At 42.3% G+C, this 20,062-nt stretch overlaps 1 protein-coding gene across 1 annotated transcript in view; it reads left to right on the top strand.

Moving 5' to 3' along the window:
- Nucleotides 1-20,062, top strand: part of SH3GL2 (SH3 domain containing GRB2 like 2, endophilin A1) — a 247,014-nt gene that overhangs the window by 188,465 nt on the left and 38,487 nt on the right. Inside the window, exons 6-7 of the mRNA XM_075316478.1 lie at nucleotides 3,623-3,781; nucleotides 15,617-15,720. Coding sequence (XP_075172593.1) covers nucleotides 3,623-3,781; nucleotides 15,617-15,720 — 263 coding nt within the window. The remainder of the gene's footprint in view (nucleotides 1-3,622; nucleotides 3,782-15,616; nucleotides 15,721-20,062) is intronic.

The following is a 20,062-nucleotide window of genomic DNA, read 5'->3' as shown; positions in this document are numbered from 1 at the left end:
ACACAGACACCCACACACACAGACAACGCTGCACACACCCAACACACAAACACCGCGGCACACACAAATATACGCACATACCGCACAACACACACATTGCACAAAACATACCTCCCCCCAAAACACACCACACACACACAAACCGCGCAACACACACACAACGCTACAGACACACAGCGCTCCACAAACAACACAACACACGCAACACACATACAACACCGCTCTCACCCCCCGTCACACCCAGACAACACCCAGAACATGTACAGCGCCTACACAAACACTTGGTAACTACAGACAACAACATCTCTCTCTATATATATATATATATAACAAAAATCATACATGAACTACACAATACGTAAATTCTAGAATACCCGATGCGTAGAATCGGGCCACCTTCTAGTAGTGTATAAAGGCATTACTGTACACCTGGATGGGGTTGGATTATATATATATATATATATATATATATATATATATATATATATATATATATACAGTTAGGTCCAGAAATATTTGGACAGTGACACAATTTTCGCGAGTTGGGCTCTGCATGCCACCACATTGGATTTGAAATGAAACCTCTACAACAGAATTCAAGTGCAGATTGTAACGTTTAATTTGAAGGTTTGAACAAAAATATCTGATAGAAATTGTAGGAATTGTACACATTTCTTTACAAACACTCCACATTTTAGGAAGTCAAAAGTAATTGGACAAATAAACCAAACCCAAACAAAATATTTTTATTTTCAATATTTTGTTGCGAATCCTTTGGAGGCAATCACTGCCTTAAGTCTGGAACCCATGGACATCACCAAACGCTGGGTTTCCTCCTTCTTAATGCTCTGCCAGGCCTTTACAGCCGCAGCCTTCAGGTCTTGCTTGTTTGTGGGTCTTTCCGTCTTAAGTCTGGATTTGAGCAAGTGAAATGCATGCTCAATTGGGTTAAGATCTGGTGATTGACTTGGCCATTGCAGAATGTTCCACTTTTTTGCACTCATGAACTCCTGGGTAGCTTTGGCTGTATGCTTGGGGTCATTGTCCATCTGTACTATGAAGCGCCGTCTGATCAACTTTGCGGCATTTGGCTGAATCTGGGCTGAAAGTATATCCCGGTACACTTCAGAATTCATCCGGCTACTCTTGTCTGCTGTTATGTCATCAATAAACACAAGTGACCCAGTGCCATTGAAAGCCATGCATGCCCATGCCATCACGTTGCCTCCACCATGTTTTACAGAGGATGTGGTGTGCCTTGGATCATGTGCCGTTCCCTTTCTTCTCCAAACTTTTTTCTTCCCATCATTCTGGTACAGGTTGATCTTTGTCTCATCTGTCTATAGAATACTTTTCCAGAACTGAGCTGGCTTCATGAGGTGTTTTTCAGCAAATTTAACTCTGGCCTGTCTATTTTTGGAATTGATGAATGGTTTGCATCTAGATGTGAACCCTTTGTATTTACTTTCATGGAGTCTTCTCTTTACTGTTGACTTAGAGACAGATACACCTACTTCACTGAGAGTGTTCTGGACTTCAGTTGATGTTGTGAACGGGTTCTTCTTCACCAAAGAAAGTATGCGGCGATCATCCACCACTGTTGTCATCCGTGGACGCCCAGGCCTTTTTGAGTTCCCAAGCTCACCAGTCAATGCCTTTTTTCTCAGAATGTACCCGACTGTTGATTTTGCTACTCCAAGCATGTCTGCTATCTCTCTGATGGATTTTTTCTTTTTTTTCAGCCTCAGGATATTCTGCTTCACTTCAATTGAGAGTTCCTTAGACCGCATGTTGTCTGGTCACAGCAACAGCTTCCAAATGCAAAACCACACACCTGTAATCAACCCCAGACCTTTTAACTACTTCATTGATTACAGGTTAACGAGGGAGACGCCTTCAGAGTTAATTGCAGCCCTTAGAGTCCCTTGTCCAATTACTTTTGGTCCCTTCAAAAAGAGGAGGCTATGCATTACAGAGCTATGATTCCTAAACCCTTTCTCCGATTTGGATGTGAAAACTCTCATATTGCAGCTGGGAGTGTGCACTTTCAGCCCATATTATATATACAATTGTATTTCTGAACATGTTTTTGTAAACAGCTAAAATAACAAAACTTGTGTCACTGTCCAAATATTTCTGGACCTAACTGTATATATATATATATATATATATATATTTATACACACACACACACACTATATAACTCTCTCTCTCTTTTTTATATATGTATATATATATATATATATACATATACATATATATACACACACACACACACAGTATATAGCTATATACACACACACAGTATACAACTCATATATATATATATATATATATATATATATATACATTATGTATATGTATATATATATATATATATATATATATATATATATATATATATATATGTACACACACATACATACATACATACACACACACACACACACACACACACCAGATTGGAGACTCACACATATAATGATGGGGAATATACATATTCCACGATGGGGGCCATATATACCTGGAAGGTACCCAGAATGGGAGATTTGAGTACAGAATTTGGTGATATTATTACCTCCATATCACCCTGTCAGCAGTAAAATAACAGTGTGTCATGACCACATTTTTTTACTTTATTTTTTTTTCTATTTTTTCCTCCTCTAAAACAAGGGTGCGTCTTATAGTCTGGTGCGTCTTATAGTCCGAAAAATATGGTACATATTCACTAGTCAATCAAGTCTATATATTCTAGAAATTTATTGAGACCTCCAAAGGAAATCATTTAATATAAAAAACATTCTAGGGGCTAGGACAGAAACAACCACCACCTAGATACCATAGAAGCAAACCATGAGGCTAATGTTAGGCTCTTGGAGAGAGTCTTTGAGGGTAACAATCCACATTGGATATTGGGTAGCAAGAACTTTTATAAAGTGTTGTCCGATGGAAAAATTGGTCAAAGGATAATGGATAGATCACAAAGAAGACACCAAAAACATCTGTCTTTTATGGCCAAACTCTCACGCCCTAAATGGCCCATTTTGATCTTTGCTATTTAAGCTTTTTAGTGTAGTTTTTGTGTCACTAATAAGGTGTGTGTTGCTGTAATCGGTCTTCTAGAATCTCCTGACATCCATATGGTAGGCAGTCCTAGAAATAAGTGTAAAATAGGGTCTTATCAGAGTACAAAGGCAGGTGAAAACACTGGAGGAGCTCACCTTTGGGGGTTGTGAGAGTCACAACCAATTGTGCATACCCTGAATAACATGGCTGTTGCAGCCCCACATGGAAGCAGAGGATGAACCTAAGACAGACAGGGGGGAATGCTGTGTCACCATGATGAAAGGATGATCCAGGAATAATATTTTGTGATTTTATTTCTACGCATTTCGTAGAGATCTAATTTTTCCTGAAGAAGAGGGATCTCTCCGAAACGCGTAGAAATAAAATGACAAAATATTATTTTTATATCACCTTTTCATCACGGCGGTGTGACATTCCTCCCTGTTTGTCTTGCGTTCATCCTGTGAAATGCAAGTGGGCATAAAACTCGTAAAGTGATGTTATACAAATACTGTAAAATTAACAATAAAACCCATTTCATGATTTTCTTTCTCAGCACCACTTAAAAAAGCTGGAAGGACGACGCCTTGACTTTGATTACAAGAAGAAAAGGCAAGGCAAAATCACAGATGACGAGATTCGTCAGGCTCTTGAGAAGTTTGATGAGTCCAAAGAAATTGCAGAATCCAGCATGTTTAACCTTTTGGAGATGGATGTAAGGAATATTGGTTATTTTTCTAGCCCTGCTTACATAATTTTTAGAACTTCATGTATGAAAACTTCTCTTGGCTGAAAAATATGCATATAAAGCAAATTATTCTAAGTTTATTCTAATGGCAAAGTCTTTTTTTTTAATTATAAAGTACCGAAGGGTTAGTGACTCATGATTATTGCATTTAGTTTAATTTAAAATTTAAAAATTTAATTAATGAGTTTTTGCATTTTCATGGATTTTAGTAGAGCCCCATTTTCTTTTAGCAGCTCTTTTTCCTGAGCTCACTATATTGCTGTCAAGAATATGATGGATCACAGGTAAAATTACTATAGGAAAAACACAAGTGCTGTTGTTTATCCCAGTCTGTGGTTTGCAAAATTGAAGCTCTAAGGGTATGTGCGCACGTTGCTTTTTACCTGCTTTTTACCTGCTTTTTTGCTGCTTTTTCTTCTGCGCTGTTTAATGCCAAAATGGATGTGTTCTTCTATTCAAGCAAAGTCTATGGGAATTTGGGTTTCTTGTTCACACTATGTTGTTCAAAATGCTGCCTTTTTGTGGCAGAACTTTGGTCAAAAACTCAGCTTTTCAAAGAAGCAACATGTCAATTGTTTTTGCCATTTGGGTTTTGCACTGCAAAGCTGAGTTTTTGACCAAAGTTCTGCCACAAAAAGGCAGCATTTTGAACAACATAGTGTGAACAAGAAACCCAAATTCCCATAGACTTTGCTTGAATAGAAGAACACATCCATTTTGGTATTAAACAGCGCAGAAGAAAAAGCAGCAAAAAAGCAGGTAAAAAGTAGGTAAAAAGCAACGTGCGCACATACCCTAAGTCTATTTATAAAGTAAAGTCAATTTCTCAGATCGGAAATAGGTTTGGCCTTCCAGAAAGTATGTAGTGTGTTTAAATTTAGTTAAAGCGTAACCGTCGCTGTCATTTTTATTTCATAAATCAATAGTATAAATAAAAATAAGCAAATTTGTAATATATGTTATCAGACAAATCTGCTTCTTTATCAGCCAGAATTGATCAGTCATTATCAAAATTCTATGGTAAAATCTGTATTTAGTGAGGACTTCACCATTACTGAGATAGGAGATGGAAGTTGGTGCTGATGAGAGTCTATGTAGATAGGAGGAGGACCCTTTTATCGGACCCTTCCCTTGTTTCTTGGGTCCGATAAAAGCTAAAAAATAAATGGTATTGAGTAAAACAAGACGTATAAGGACATTATCGTTCTTAGTCAAATGAGTGAATCCTGTTTAGGAACATTTTATAACTGCCGGACATGTGAACACAGATAACTCAGATTGGTTCTGAATTGTAGAGAATGTTTCTGTTTTGGAACCATATTTTCTATCTGAAACAGCAGAGCAATAGAATTTTTAAAATGCTGAATGATAGCAATAAACTTCCAGTTATACAGTGTGTCCACCTATATTCTGTCCACCGCCATTAACTTGAGAACGGCAGCAGCTATAGGCATAGAAGTGGTGTCTAGGTATAGTAAAGTAGCCATGCACTACGCAATGAAACCACCTATAGCGCCACCTGGTGGAAAACAACGGAGTTAGCATTTTCATCTCGAAAACGGAACGAGATAGACAAAAAAAGTGAATTAAAAAATTGTAGGGCATCATCAATCCACTACGAATCGACACCTTGCATACAGAAATGCTATGATATGAAACCCATGACCCCCCCCAAAACATTGAATGCTGGTCACGCATATGGCGCTCATTTAACTTTGATGCTCAAAGTGGTCACCGTCATCTGCAATACACATCTGGACTCTGGACACAATACTGTATCTTGCTGCACGTTGTGCAATATGGTAGGTGACACGTTTACACAAGCATCTGTGATACGTTGTCGTAGGTCCTGCAATGTTGGCGGAGGGGTCACATACACCTGCTGTTTGATGTGACCTCACAGAAAGAAGTCCAATGGGGTCAGGTCAGGTGAGCGTGAAGGCCACTCTACGCAGCCACCATACCCAATGACTTGTAGGAAGGTCTCCATGAGGTATCGCTTCACGTCCGCAGCCTTGTGAGTCTTTTACACGTTCTAATCATAGCATTTCTGTATGCAAGGTGTCGATTCGTATTGAATTGATGATGCCCAACAACTTTGTAATTCACTTTTTTTTTCTATCTCGTTCCGTTTTCAAGATAAAAATGCTAACTCCGTTGTTTTCCACCAGGTGGCGCTATAGGTGGTTTCATTGCGTAGCGCATGGCTACTTTACTATACCTAGACGCCACTTCTATGCCTATAGCTGCCGCCGTTCTGACGTTAATGGCGTTTGAGAGAATATGGGTGGACACACTGTATTGTACTAGAGGTTGATGTAATGCATTTTCTGCATTTACAGTATGTGCAGAAGGTGTCCTTTTCAGGTGGATACCGCCTGGAGTCTGCCTGAAAAAGCACTGAAAAATGTAATAAAGAATTAAAACACATCAAAATGACTTGCTGTCGTTATATGTTCAGTCTTTCATAACTTTGTTTAACTGCTGCAGGCTTTGGAAGCCATGAAGTAGCTAAAAGTGACCTGACCATTCTTTAGACGTTTTCCACTTAGAAGCTGCCACTATTTTATATCTAACATTTTCAAAAACAAGATTACAGAAAAGCCACTGTAAAATGATTAATAAGCCAACAAAGAAGACTCTTCATGAAAAATACCACTGATGTCTAAAAGACATCTTGTGCAATTATCCTTAAAGGGAATCATAAAGCAGGAATCTGTCAGCAGGTTTTTGCAATATCATCTGAGAACACCATGATATACTCAGAGATCCCAAATCCAACAATGTATAACTAAAGCGGGCTTTACACGCTACGACATCGCTAATGCGGAGTCGTTGGGGTCACGGAATTCGTGACGCACATCCGGCCGCATTAGCGATGCCGTTGCGTGTGACATCGATTAGCGATTTTGCATCGTTGCAAAACAGTGAAAAATCGCTAATCGGCGACACGGGGGTCCATTCCCAATTATCGTTACTTCAGCAGTAACGAGGTTGTTCCTCGTTCCTGCGGCATCACACATCGCTGCGTGTGACGCCGCAGGAGCGAGGAAGCTCTCCCTACCTGCCTCCCGGCCGCTATGCGGAAGGAAGGAGGTGGGCGGGATGTTACGTCCCGCTCATCTCCGCCCCTCCGCTGCGATTGGGCGGCGGTTCAGTGACGTTTCAGTGACGTCGCTGTGACGCCGCACGGACCGCCCCCTTAGAAAGGAGGCGGTTCGCCGGTCACAGCGACGTCGCCGGACAGGTAAGTATGTGTGACGGCTCTGGGCGATGTTGTGCGGCACGGGCAGCGATATGCCCGTGTCGCGCAACAGATGGGGGCGGGTACGCACACTAGCGATATCGGGACCGATATCGCAGTGTGTAAAGTAGCCTTTAGATTACTGGGTGCAGCCATTCTGACACAATCAGAATTTTTAGATTTAGTAACGCAGCAGAGCTGAAAGTGCTGTCCACGCCCACACCAGGCTCTCTACAGATATTGTACATTGACAGTGAGGTGCCAATCAGAGGAGGGGAGTGTCGGACAACATGGTAGGAACCAGCTAGTCACACTAATGATAAGGTCCTGCTGCTAAAACAAACATTACAAGTCAACAACACTTCTTGGCAACAGAGGCATCACTGAATTCTCTGTGTTAACACAGCATGCTGTCTTCAGATTACATAGCAAAAACCAGCTGACAGATTTCTTTTACAGGGACCTTGAAAGGAGGTTCATGAAGATTAATCATGGGCAGAATTGATCTGACACTTAATGTGTTATTGCTTTAAAGAGCTGGCCGGGTACTCTGTATTAGATGACTAGTCCAAGGCAAGTACCTGGTGAATTCTTCACATCCTGATCCAAATGGCTGGCGGTTCTCCCCCTATCTGTCTAGAGGAGGCAGGAAGAAGCCGCTGGGGATCTGCCTTGGTCATTTGAGCTGCTTTGTTTCCGAATGGCTTTTTAAAATATGCTTTCACTGAAACGCCACTGCGTTTCAAAATAAAAATGCAGCTGCAGTATTGCAGCCACGCTGTGGTTCACCCTGCCTGTGGTTCGGGCTGCATGGAAAATCTGTTAGGTTCCTTGGAACACTCTGCTTTATGGTCTTACATATCCATTAGTATACAAAATAGAAAATTCAGACATGTTCAGTAACATCCCGTGTTCAGAGACTAGGTAGCTAGGTGTTCAGTGTGGGGTGAGTGGAGGTAAAACATCTGAGTGGCCTCTAACTTAGCTGTCCATGATTGAAACTACCATGGCCTATCGTAATCATAGTTGGTCTAGTGGAGCCTCAGCAGATGACCAAACTGTTTCTGCAAAATAAAAAAATGATGATACTAACCACCACCAATATTACCTTCATGTATTGACAATATAGTGGTAGATACTAGTCCCGCAGGACATATAAGATAATACAGTACAGTTATAAATAGTTACTTATATTTGAGATTGTTTCTGATGGGGCCATTTATTTTCTCACATTTTCCATGTAGCCCAAACCAATATGACAACTAGAGATGAGTGGACCCGTTCGGTTTGGAGAGTTCAGCCAGACTTTTGAAAAAGTGTGTGGTTTGACATCCGGACGTGACCTGAACTCCAATGGAAGTCACTAATTGGGCAGGTCGGGAATCCTTCCATATGCAGGCAGCCATAAACAAATCATTTCTGGGGGCGAATGGGCTGGGTTTTTCCTTTTTGTTTTTTGTTTTTTTGCACACTACATCAAACACTGCAAGTGGCTCGCAGTGGGCTGAGTATTGAGCGCACCAGAGCACTGCGATGCTCACGTGAGTGGTTTGCATACGTAAAGCACCCGATCTTCGAACACAAACTCTGTTTTTTTTTGTAAAGTCTGTGTTTGGTATGAACACCGAATATCGAACCTTGGGTTCGCTCAACTCTATTGACAACTTCTTCCATCCACGACTCGATAGTAGAGTTTACAACAGAGACATTTGAATTCCCACATTTCCAGTATTGGCCTCATTTATTCCCAACCTGCACAAACTCCCAATCCTGTTGATACCCCAATACTGAGCCTGCTACTGACGTATTTGTGCCTATTACTGAACCTGCTGTGTGGCATGATGCCAATACTCTTTAGTGCCCCACATACTAATAACGTTCACAATGTGCCCCTTAAATAGTGAAATGCCTCTTTTTACCCTTTTTGTAGAAAATATTAACCCCCTATGTGAATGACTTCCAAAGTAATAGTGCTAACATTTTTCCTCCTATAAAGTAGCCATGCCTCCATTATGCTTCTTTGAAAGTTAAAATACAGTGAGAGCCCCTTTATTGTAATTCCTCTTAAGTACCCAATTATGATTTAATATTGTCCCCTGAGTGCCCCTAAAAAGTATTAATGTCTACTTAAAAATTAATAATGCCACCATGGATTCAGCAAATGTAATAATACCCGTTATTACTGTATAAGTGTAATAATGTCCTGCACGTATAATTATAACATCCCCTGAATCTCTCTCAGGCCTGCAACACACATCCGTTTAAAACGTGCGTGTTTGGTCCGTTTCCATACCGTTTACATACCGGAGATACGACCAAACGTGCACATATGTTTTTTTATGTTTAAAGGCACACGTGCGTGTTATTTGATCTTCAGTGTGTTCGTGTGCGTCTTACGTTTTTTGCTCCGTTTGGCACGGAAGCATGTTCGTTTTTGGGACGGAGCACGCACACACGGACATAATCTTAGCCTATGGGAGTCCAATTAAAACAGACCTTGCACGGATGTGTGGTTATGTTGTACGTGAGAAATGTCCGTGTGTGATGCAAAATGTCGTTACTACATGTCGGAAGACAGAGTAGCGGGATGAGAATGAACTCTGGTGAACTTCACCCGACTTCATTGTCATGCCGCGGCTCTGTCTGTGTGCCGTGTACTGATTAGCGGTCACCTGTGAAGGATTCACCGGTTACCGCTAATCCCCCGAGTGACTGAAGTTTCCCCCCCTCTCTCATACTCGCCGATCTCCGATCACCGGCGCGGCGCTGCACGGCTTTCACACAGCTCCGGCGGCTTTTTCTAATTTGAAAAGCCGGCCGCTCATTAAACAATCTCGTATTCCCTGCTTTCCCCGCCCACCGGCGCCTATGATTGGTTGCAGTGAGACACGCCCCCACGCTGAGTGACAGGTGTCACTGCACCCAATCACAGCAGCCGGTGGGCGTGTCACTATGGAGTATAGAAATAAATAAATAAATAATTAAAAAAATGGCGTGCGGTCCCCCCAATTTTAATACCAGCCAGATAAACCCATACGGCTGCAGGCTGGTATTCTCAGGATGGGGAGCCCCACGTTATGGGGAGCCCCCCAGCCTAACAATATCAGCCAGCAGCCGCCCAGAATGGCCGCATACATTAGATGCGACTGTTCTGGGACAGTACCCGGCTCTTCCCGATTTGCCCTGGTGCGTTGGCAAATCGGGGTAATAAGGAGTTAATGGCAGCCCATAGCTGGCACTAAATCCTAGATTAATCATGTCAGGCGTCTCCCCAAGATACCTTCCATGATTAATCTGTAAGTTACGGTAAATAAACACACACACCTGAAAAATCCTTCATTAGAAATAAAAAACACAAACACATTCCCTGGTTCACCAATTTAATCAGCCCCAAAAAGCCCTCCATGTCCGGCGTAATCCAGGATGGTCCAGGGTCGCTTCCAGCTCTGCTGCATGAAGGTGACCGGAGCTGCAGAAGACACCGCCACTCCTGTCACCTCCACGAAGCAAATGAAGAGAGCTGCGTGATCAGCTGAGCTGTCACTGAGGTTACCCGCTGTCACTAGATCAAGCGGTGGCCGCAAGTAACCTCAGTGACAGCTCAGCTGATCACGCGGCTCTCTTCATTTGCTGCGTGGAGCTGACAGGAGCGGCGGTGTCTTCTGCTGCTCCGGTCACCTTCATGCAGCAGAGCTGGAAGCGATGCTGGACCATCCTGGATTACGCTGGACATGGAGGGCTTTTTCGGGCTGATTAAATTGGTGAACCAGGAAATGTTAGTGTTTTTTATTTCTAATAAAGGATTTTTCAGGTGTGTGTGTGTTTATTTACCGTAACTTACAGATTAATCATGGAAGGTATCTCGGGGAGACGCCTGACATGATTAATCTAGGATTTAGTGGCAGCTAAGGGCTGCCATTAACTCCTTATTACCCCGATTTGCCAACGCACCAGGGCAAATCGGGAAGAGCCGAGTACAGTTCCAGAACTGTTGCATCTAATGTATGCGGCAATTCTGGGTGTCTGCTGGCTGATATTGTTAGGCTGGGGGGCTCCCCATAACTTAGGGCTCCCCATCCTGAGAATACCAGCCTGCAGCCATATGGCTTTATCTGGCTGATATTAAAATTGGGGGGACCGCACGCCATTTTTTTTTAATTATTTATTTATTTCTATACTCCATAGTGACACACCCACCGGCTGCTGTGATTGGGTGCAGTGAGACACCTGTCACTCAGCGTGGGGGCGTGTCTCACTGCAACCAATCATAGGCGCCGGTGGGCGGGGAAAGCAGGGAATACGAGATTGATTAATGAGCGGCCGGCTTTTTCAAAAGAGGAAAAGCCGCCGGAGTTTAGAGAACAGCCATGCAGCGCCACGCCGGTGATCGGGGAATGGTGAATATGCGAGAGGGGTACTCCATTCAGTCACTCTGGTGATTAGCGGTCACCGGTGAGTCCTTCACGGGTGACTGCTAATCAGGACGCGACACAGACAGAGCCGCGGTATGAGGATGAAGTCGGGTGAAGTTGACCCGAGTTCATTCTCAGCGCGCGACTCTGTCTGCTGTCAGCCGGCATGTATCAACTACATTTAACATCACACACGTATATTTCACACGGACAACACACACACACACGTCAGTTAAGTTTCACACGCATACACACGGCCATTCCACACGCACACGTGGTTACCATACGCCGGACACACAGCCACCACACGTGCATTATTTATGGACCAAAAAACGGATTACGGACATGAAAAACGGCCCGTATTACACGTGCGTGGTTATCAAGGACGTGTGTTTTAGGCCTCATATACAATAATAATGTCCCCTAAGTCCCCCCACATTCAGTAATGAGCTCCCCTTTGTCCCCCACATATGGTAATAATGCCCCTAATTACACTCACATATACCAATAAAGCACCCCACACACAATATGATGTCTCCACTGTCCCCTACACATAGTTTGATATTCCCACAACCTCCACAAGTACTGATTGATAAAATATAAAAATCAACTTTATATAATCATTTAATAAACTCTAGTCCAGAACACTGATGGCATTGTGCCACCTGCCAAAGGACTCTGACATCCTGCGTGTGCTGCCAATCTGTAAGATGCACGCCTAAGGTGATCTGCAGATTACGTAAGTGAGAGTTGTCAGGCAAGGAAACCATGACTCTCTGCTCGGCTCTACTTCAAAGTTTATCTGTACCTGTATGCTGAGCTTGCTAATAAGGCCACTTTACACACAGCGACATCACTAGCGATGTCGCTGATGAAAGCACCCACCCCCGTCGGTTGTGCATCAGAGGCAAATCGCTGCCCATGGCGCACAACATCGCTAGGACCCGTCACACACACTTACCTGCCTAGCGACGTCACTGTGGCCGGCGAACCGCCTCCTTTCTAAGGGGGAGGTTCGTTCGGTGTCACAGCAGTGTCACTAAGCAGCTGCCCAATAGAAGCGGAGGGGCGGAGATGAGCGGGCGGAACATCCCGCCCACCTCCTTCCTTCCTCATTGTGGGCGGCCGCAGGTAAGGTGATGTTCCTCGTTCCTGCGGTGTCACACGTAGCGATGTGTGCTGCCGCAGGAACGACGAACAACCTGCGTCCTGCAACAGCAATGATAATTGGGATTAGAACGACGTGTCAACGATCAACGATTAGGTGAGTTCTTTTGATCGTTAACGGTCGTTCGTGCGTTTCACACGCAACAACGTCGCTAACGAGGCCGGATGTGCTACACGAATTCCGTGAACCCAACGACATCTCGTTAGCGATGTCGTTGCGTGTAAAACCCCCTATACAGTTGAAGAGTGGTGGTTGCTCCCAGTGGGCCCTACTGTTTGAGTGGGCTATGGGCCACTGCCTCCTCTGTACCTCCAGGTAAATACACTATTGGCCCCATGACATCCATTTCAGAATGACCTCTTTTACGCTTTTTCAAAACCAAAACTCCTCTACTGTATTGTTTCTATGAAATAAAGTGGGGTCTGTGCCAGGGCTCTGACCACCTTGAGAGCAGGGCTGTCACTAGGAATTTCAGGGCCCCTGACTGGCATAATTTTGGGGTCACCTTGAGACTCCACCCCAGCTCCGCCTCCATCCCTGCTCCGCCTCCACACCTCACACACAAGCCAATAAATAAAGCGCGAAGGGGCCCCATTTCTGTTGGAGCCCCAGACTAGAGTCCTGTTTGTCCCCTCCTGGTGGCGGCCCTATTGAGAGTAGTGTATTGTTCATTTTCTAGAGTGTCACAGTTGAAGCACAGTGTTTTGTGTTTGTTTATTTCACCGCTGGAGTGGTGCTTTAAATCTAAAGCCTGCTTTACACCTTACAATTAAGCATACAATATCGTATGCGATGTGACACGCCTCCATCGTATGTGCGACACGTTTAATTTGTTGACCGTGTCGCACAAACGATTATTTGCCGTCACACGTTCTTACCCTTCCATACGACCTCGATGTGGGCGGCGAACATCCACTTCCTGGAGTGGGAGGGACGTTCGGCGTCACAGCGACGTCACACGGCAGCCGGCCAATAGAAGCGGAGGGGCAGAGATGAGCAGGATGTAAACATCCCGCCCACCTCCTTCCTTCCGCATAGCCGGCGGGAGCCGCGGGACTCAGGTTAAGATCTTTTCATCGTTCCTGGGGTATCACACACTGGGATGTGTGCTGCCTCGGGAACATTGAACAACCCAATGTGCAATTTTTATCAAATGAACGACGTGTATGCGATGAACGGTTTTACGTTCAATCGCAATCGCACTTAGCTGTCACACGCAACTACGTCACTAACGATACCGGATGTGCGTCACTTACAACGTGACCCCACCAACACATCGTTAGATATGTTGTAGCGTGTAAAGTCCGCTTTAGTCACTTTCCCCCCTGTCTTATACTCACCTTCCGCCATCTTCATATTTATCCAGTGATGCTCTGGTTGGTCTCTGGAGATTTCTGTCCTGCTAACAGCTCCAGTGTTTCATGGAGCCTGCTGAAGGTCACAAATCACTACAAGTCTATGAGAGTCTTGTTCTTGCTCTCATAGAGTTGCATTGAAAGCTTGTGACGTAACCTCTGACTTCTGGACAGTCAGATGTTACGAGCACAAGATAACGCAATGGAAAAAGATGAAGCTATGAATCTGCAAGAAGTAAGTAAAATACAGAGGGCAGGGTGCTTACATTTGAAGCGCCACTCCAGCGCTAAAAAAAAACTGGAGTAGTGCTTTAAAGGCCTTTTATGTGGTTCCACTAAGAATAAATAGAGCAGCGCACATGATTGACTCCCTATCCATTTAAGCGGGCTTTACACGCTACGATATATCTAACGAGATGTCGGCGGGGTCACATCGTAAGTGATGCACATCCGGCATCGTTAGTGATATCGTAGCGTGTGACAGCTATGAACGAGCAGAAATACTCACCTTCTAGTTCATCGCTGACACATCGCTCATTTTCTAAAAATCGAGCGTTGAGTTGTTCAATGTTCCCGAGGCAGCACACATCGCTCCGTGTGACACCCTGGGAACGATGAACATAGCTTACCTGCGTCCCGCCGGCAATGCGGAAGGAAGGAAGGCAACAAATTGCCCATGCCGCACAAACGATGGGGGCGGGTGCGATCGCACAATTAATTGTAACGTGTAAAGTAGGCTTAACACTGGGCTCTTCAGATCCACAGTTCTTGGGATTAATGGGGTCCCAATGGTTGAGCTCCCAGTGATCACAAAGTTATCTTTTATCTATTGCAAACATGACATTGCGGCTTCAATATGTGTCATATGGGGCATATCTAATATATAGAAATAATTAAAACCCCAGAAATATAGAGTAATTGAAATTAGTTTTTTAAGTGCTGTTGTATGGTTCAGATATAAAGGGCATCATGCAATAAATCTGTCAAATAGAAAATTTGCACTTATTGCTGTCGTTGGATTCTTTGCGCAAGAAAGATCAATGCCTTTTAGGCCCCTTTCACATTACGCTTTTATTTACGTTCAGTGGTCCCGTCGGGGCATCCATCCGAACCACCCCGCAAAACGTGTTTCGGACGCATGGGACGACAGGGCCATTGAATATAATGGAGCAGACTCCGGTAGCGTGTGCTCTGTCTTGCTCCATTTTTGGGCATATATGTTTTCTGCAGGCGGACACCCGAACGTAGGCGACTACATTCCTAAGACACTTCTGTTGAATCTGGATGAGACGTATATATTGGTGCTCAGCTGGAAATGTAGATTACAAAGTTACTATACAGCCATGAAAATATATGTGCTATAAAACTACTGTCAGCACATATTAACAGTTTTCATGATAAAATAGAAGTATCTTCTGGGGTGACAGTGCAGTAGGTGATCGAGTCAGCAATGTAAGGGATCATTTATTAGAAGAGATAGATTGCTTCACTCAACAAATCCAATTAGTATTTTCTGCTTTACTTCTGGACATAAATTTCAGAAAATGTTCTCTACAGGAAATGAGATTGTATTTGCATTTCATACCTTCACAGATCAATAATGTACTGATTTGTTTTTCTTAGATTGAACAAGTGAGCCAACTCTCAGCTCTCGTACAAGCACAGCTGGAGTATCACAAGCAAGCCGTGCAGATTTTACAACAAGTGTCTGTAAAACTGGAACAGAGGTAAGTTCTGTATTGTACGTATATTGTATATAGGTTATGCAGTGTACAGATTTACATTTTTCTCTTACAAAATCTCTAAAGGGAACTCGTCACTTTGTACATGCAATTCTAGAGAACCGGTCAAACTTTTGGACACAGCTGGTCATGCAGTGGTTTTTCATGTAATTATTGGAACGTGCACATTGTAGATTTCAGACTCAAAGCAGCAAAACCATGAAGGAACGGATATGGAAGCAGGGAGTAATGAAATACGTGTGAAACAAACCAGGATATGTGATAAGCCATACATTTTTCAAACTATCCCGCTTTTATTATGAAGACCGCTTTACACCCCTTTGGCATTTTCTTAAGTAGCTTCATCAGGTAGTCACTTAGAATGGCTTTCCAACAGTCTTGACAGTCTTTCCATATGTGCTGAACAGTTTTTGGTTGCTTTGCTTTCACTCTTTGGTCTAACTCATCCCAAGCTACCTCAATTGTGTTGAGACCATGTAATCTTAACACAACACTCCATCCTTCAATCCCTTGGTCATATAGCCTTTTTATATCTAGGTGTTGTGTTTTGGATCGTTTTCCTGTTTCAACACAAATGATAGTTTTACATAGTGTAAACTAGATGGGATGGAACGTCATTGGTGGCACGGTGGCTCAATGGTTAGCACTGCAGTCTTGCAGCGCTGGGATCCTGGGTTCAAATCCCACTAAGGACAACATCTGCAAGGAGTTTGTATGTTCTCCCCGTGTTTGCGAGGGGGTACTCCAAAGACTTACAGTTAGGGAATTTAGATTGTGAGCCTCAATGGGGACAGTGTTCCTGATGTATGTAAAGCGCTGCGGAATATGTTAGGTCTATATAAAAATAACGATTTATTTATTTATTACACTGGAGAACGCAATTTTTTAGGAGTTAGGTCAGACAACTGTTCTTAATTAATTTTTGGATGCTGAATCCAGAAATGATCTCAGTTTTTCTCTATCACGTCAAGTTTTTGAACTATAGGATTTTTGTCTTCTCAAAAATATGTAAACTACTGTACCTAAAAAGTGTTTTGTTTTTTTTCAAATAGTCCAAATATGAACAAAAAATGAAATATATAAGAAATAGACATGACAAATATGTTTTTTAACACTATCATTTTTTTTACAAAGGAGATATATATATATATATATATATATATATATATGCAAGTACTTAAGGTAAAAATGTACATTTATAGCTTTTTCTGGAGTGTTTAACTTGAGGACAATCACGTTTGATGATCCAGCAATAGTCAGCCATCATATGTACATCCCATCTGCCCTGGTAACGGTCTTCCATAACCTTCAAATCTTGGTGAAATCGTTCACCTTGCTCATCGCTAACAGCACCAAGATTTTCCGGAAAGTTGGCAAGATGGCAATGCAGAAAATGTAGTTTAATACTCATGTTGCAACGAAGCGCTTTGTAGCTCTCCAATAGTTTCTGAACAATTTCTTTGTAATTACTTGCACGTGTATTTCCAAGAAAGTTCTTGACGACGTCTTTGAATGATAACCAAGCATTCTTCTCAAGATCTGACATAGTCCCGGTGAAATGTTCATCATTGATGAGCTGTCGAATTTGTGGACCATCAAACACACCAGCCTTGATTTTTTCAATGTACAGTCCAGGAAGTGCCAACATGATGTACTTAAAACAGTCGCCGTCAGTTGGCAATGCTTTTACAAATTGCTTCATGAGACCTAGTTTTATGTGCAGAGGTGGGAATAGTATATTCTTCCTGTCAACAAGTGGCTGATGTAGAATGTTAGGATCTCCAGGTTTAAGACCAGATCTTTGAGCCCAATTCGACTCAACCCAATGCTTTTCTCGAGCTCTGCTATCCCACATACAGAGAAAGCAGGGATACTTTGTGTACCCACGTTGCTGACCAAGAAAGAAGCAAACCATTTTAAGGTCAACACAGATGATCCAATTGTGTGTGTCATATTTCAATAACTCAATAACTCTCTTTACATCTCCATGTTCTTCACGAAGAGAGACAGAATGCCCAATAGGGACTGCACCAAATAAATTGCCATTGTGTAGAAGGACACACTTAAGACTCCGCTTTGAGCTATCAATAAACAGTCGCCATTCATTTGGATTGTACATTGAAAGCCCTAATTCTTGTAGTAAACCAGGAATATTATGGCAAAACACAAAACCGCTGTCACACCAAAAGTACTGCAAAAATGTATTTTCTCTAGTACGAAAGTATGATACCTTCGCTCCTTGTTCAAGTAACTGTTTCTCATTCAGCCTTGATGCTAGTAATTCTGAAGCTTTTTTTGATAAGCCCAATTCACGTGCTAAATCATTTAACTCGTGCTGATCAAATCCCTTACGAACTGAATCCTTGTGAATTTCAAATTCTGCATCATTGCTGTCACTGTGTTCGTCAACATCACTCAGAACTTCTAGAAATGGTAGCTGTTCGAAAACTGGCACTGGAATTTCAGCTGAATGAGGCGTTGGTCTGATAGCTGACGGTAGATTTGGATATTCTATTTTAATTTTATTTTTCCTGTTAAATCCTGATTTTTTCACTAAACAGAAGTAACAGTCTGTGGAATGACTTTTTTGCTCTCTCCACACCATGGGGATACCAAATGCCAACTTTTCACGTGTTCCTTTGGTCCACATCCGTAAACTCTCGACACACTGCTTGCACACTATGTGAGGGGCCCATGGCTTATCTTGATCACGAGCTTTACTTTAAAATATGCAAAATATGCTTGTTTGACAAATGCACTGATGTTTGCCCTTTGAACTGGAATGGTGAAAACACAAATATAGCAGAAGGAGTCAGGGTTGTTTAGGCATTTACGACAAGGAGGAAGAAGGAGCAGACATGATCTGAAACAAAGGAAATATGTACATAAGTAAATAAAACACTGAGATGGAAAGTTACAAGCTTTGAAAACTAACAAAGAAAAAAATCATAAAAGATATCTAAATTACAACTAAGCGCCCAATGTAAAGAGAAAAGCTATCACAAATCCTATTTATTCCTACTATACATTTTTTGTGTAAAGATATTGATAATTATGACGTATTGGGAGCTACACACACCTCTCACCACACTGTCTCAGTTGTGACTACTCTTACAAGTTGCCACGTAGCTCTATATGAGTCGAGTTGTACTCAGATAACAAGTCTTATTACAGAAATCAGTGCAATTGTGCTTCTATGGAAGGTAAGTTGAGGAGGAAAAACTTGACGTGATAGAAAAAAAACTGACTACATTTTTGGAATCAGCATGCCAATTTTAGTATAAATCAGCTCAAAAACCTAACTCAACAGAATTTTTTTTTCAAATTGGTCCCCAGTGTTATTTATTGGAGACTGCAATGGTACCAATGCTCAAAAAGTGTAAAAGTGTTTCAAATAAATCACCAACAGTTTCAACAGCAAAGCACCCTCAAGCCATCTGTTCACCTTTTCTGCATCTTAAAACCACATGGCGGTTGTTTACAAAAATGTAAAATTTTGACTTTTCAGGCCACAATTCAGAATTCCACTGATCCCTAATGTACAGTCTTTGTTTTGCATGGCTCAAATAAGTCTCTTATTGTTAACAGTTGTCAGTAGTGCTTTTGTGCAGCAAATTGACTATAAAGGCCTCCTTGGTTCAGTGTTCTTTGTACAGTTGATGTTTAAATCTTTCTGCTATTTGATATCTGTAATTCATTTATGAGGGCTGTTATTTTAAATGCTATAAGTTTATGTTTTTCTGAGACTGGTAACTCTGATGAACTAATCCACTGCAGCAGAGGTCATTCTTGGTCTTCCTTTCTTTGGATGGACCTTATGAGAGATAATGTCATTATATAGAGATTGATTTTCATAATTGTTCATAATTGCACTGGAGGATACCTTTAAGGTTCTAGCACTTTTCCAGACTGCCTGACCTTCATGTCTTAAGAATATGATGGACTTTTGTTTCTTTTTACTTAGTTGAATGGTTCGTGTTATATTTTGGCTTAGTACAATGTATGATACTGTGTACCAGTGCTACACCTGATGGATTTGCCCCAAACATGACCCTGAACCCCAAAATGGCTGTAAAATGGTCATAGAAAGGGTTAGGGGTCTGCAGAAGGAAACAAAATGGTGATAAGAGCAGGATAATTGACCTCCAAACATATGTGGATAGGGAATACATATTAAAGAAAGTGACATTGGGTTCCCTCTATTTTTGATAACTAGTGCAGGTAAAGCAGACAGCTGTGGGCTCAGCTGTCTGTTTTACCTTGGCTGCTTGTCATAAATAGAGGGGACCCCACACTGTTTTTTGTTTTTTATTTTTTAATTATTTAA

Source organism: Anomaloglossus baeobatrachus, chromosome 1, assembly GCF_048569485.1.
Source record: "Anomaloglossus baeobatrachus isolate aAnoBae1 chromosome 1, aAnoBae1.hap1, whole genome shotgun sequence".
NCBI classification, from domain to species: Eukaryota; Metazoa; Chordata; class Amphibia; order Anura; family Aromobatidae; genus Anomaloglossus; species Anomaloglossus baeobatrachus.
The sequence above is the reverse complement of the archived record's forward strand: the minus strand, read 5'-3'. Positions and strand labels throughout refer to the sequence as shown.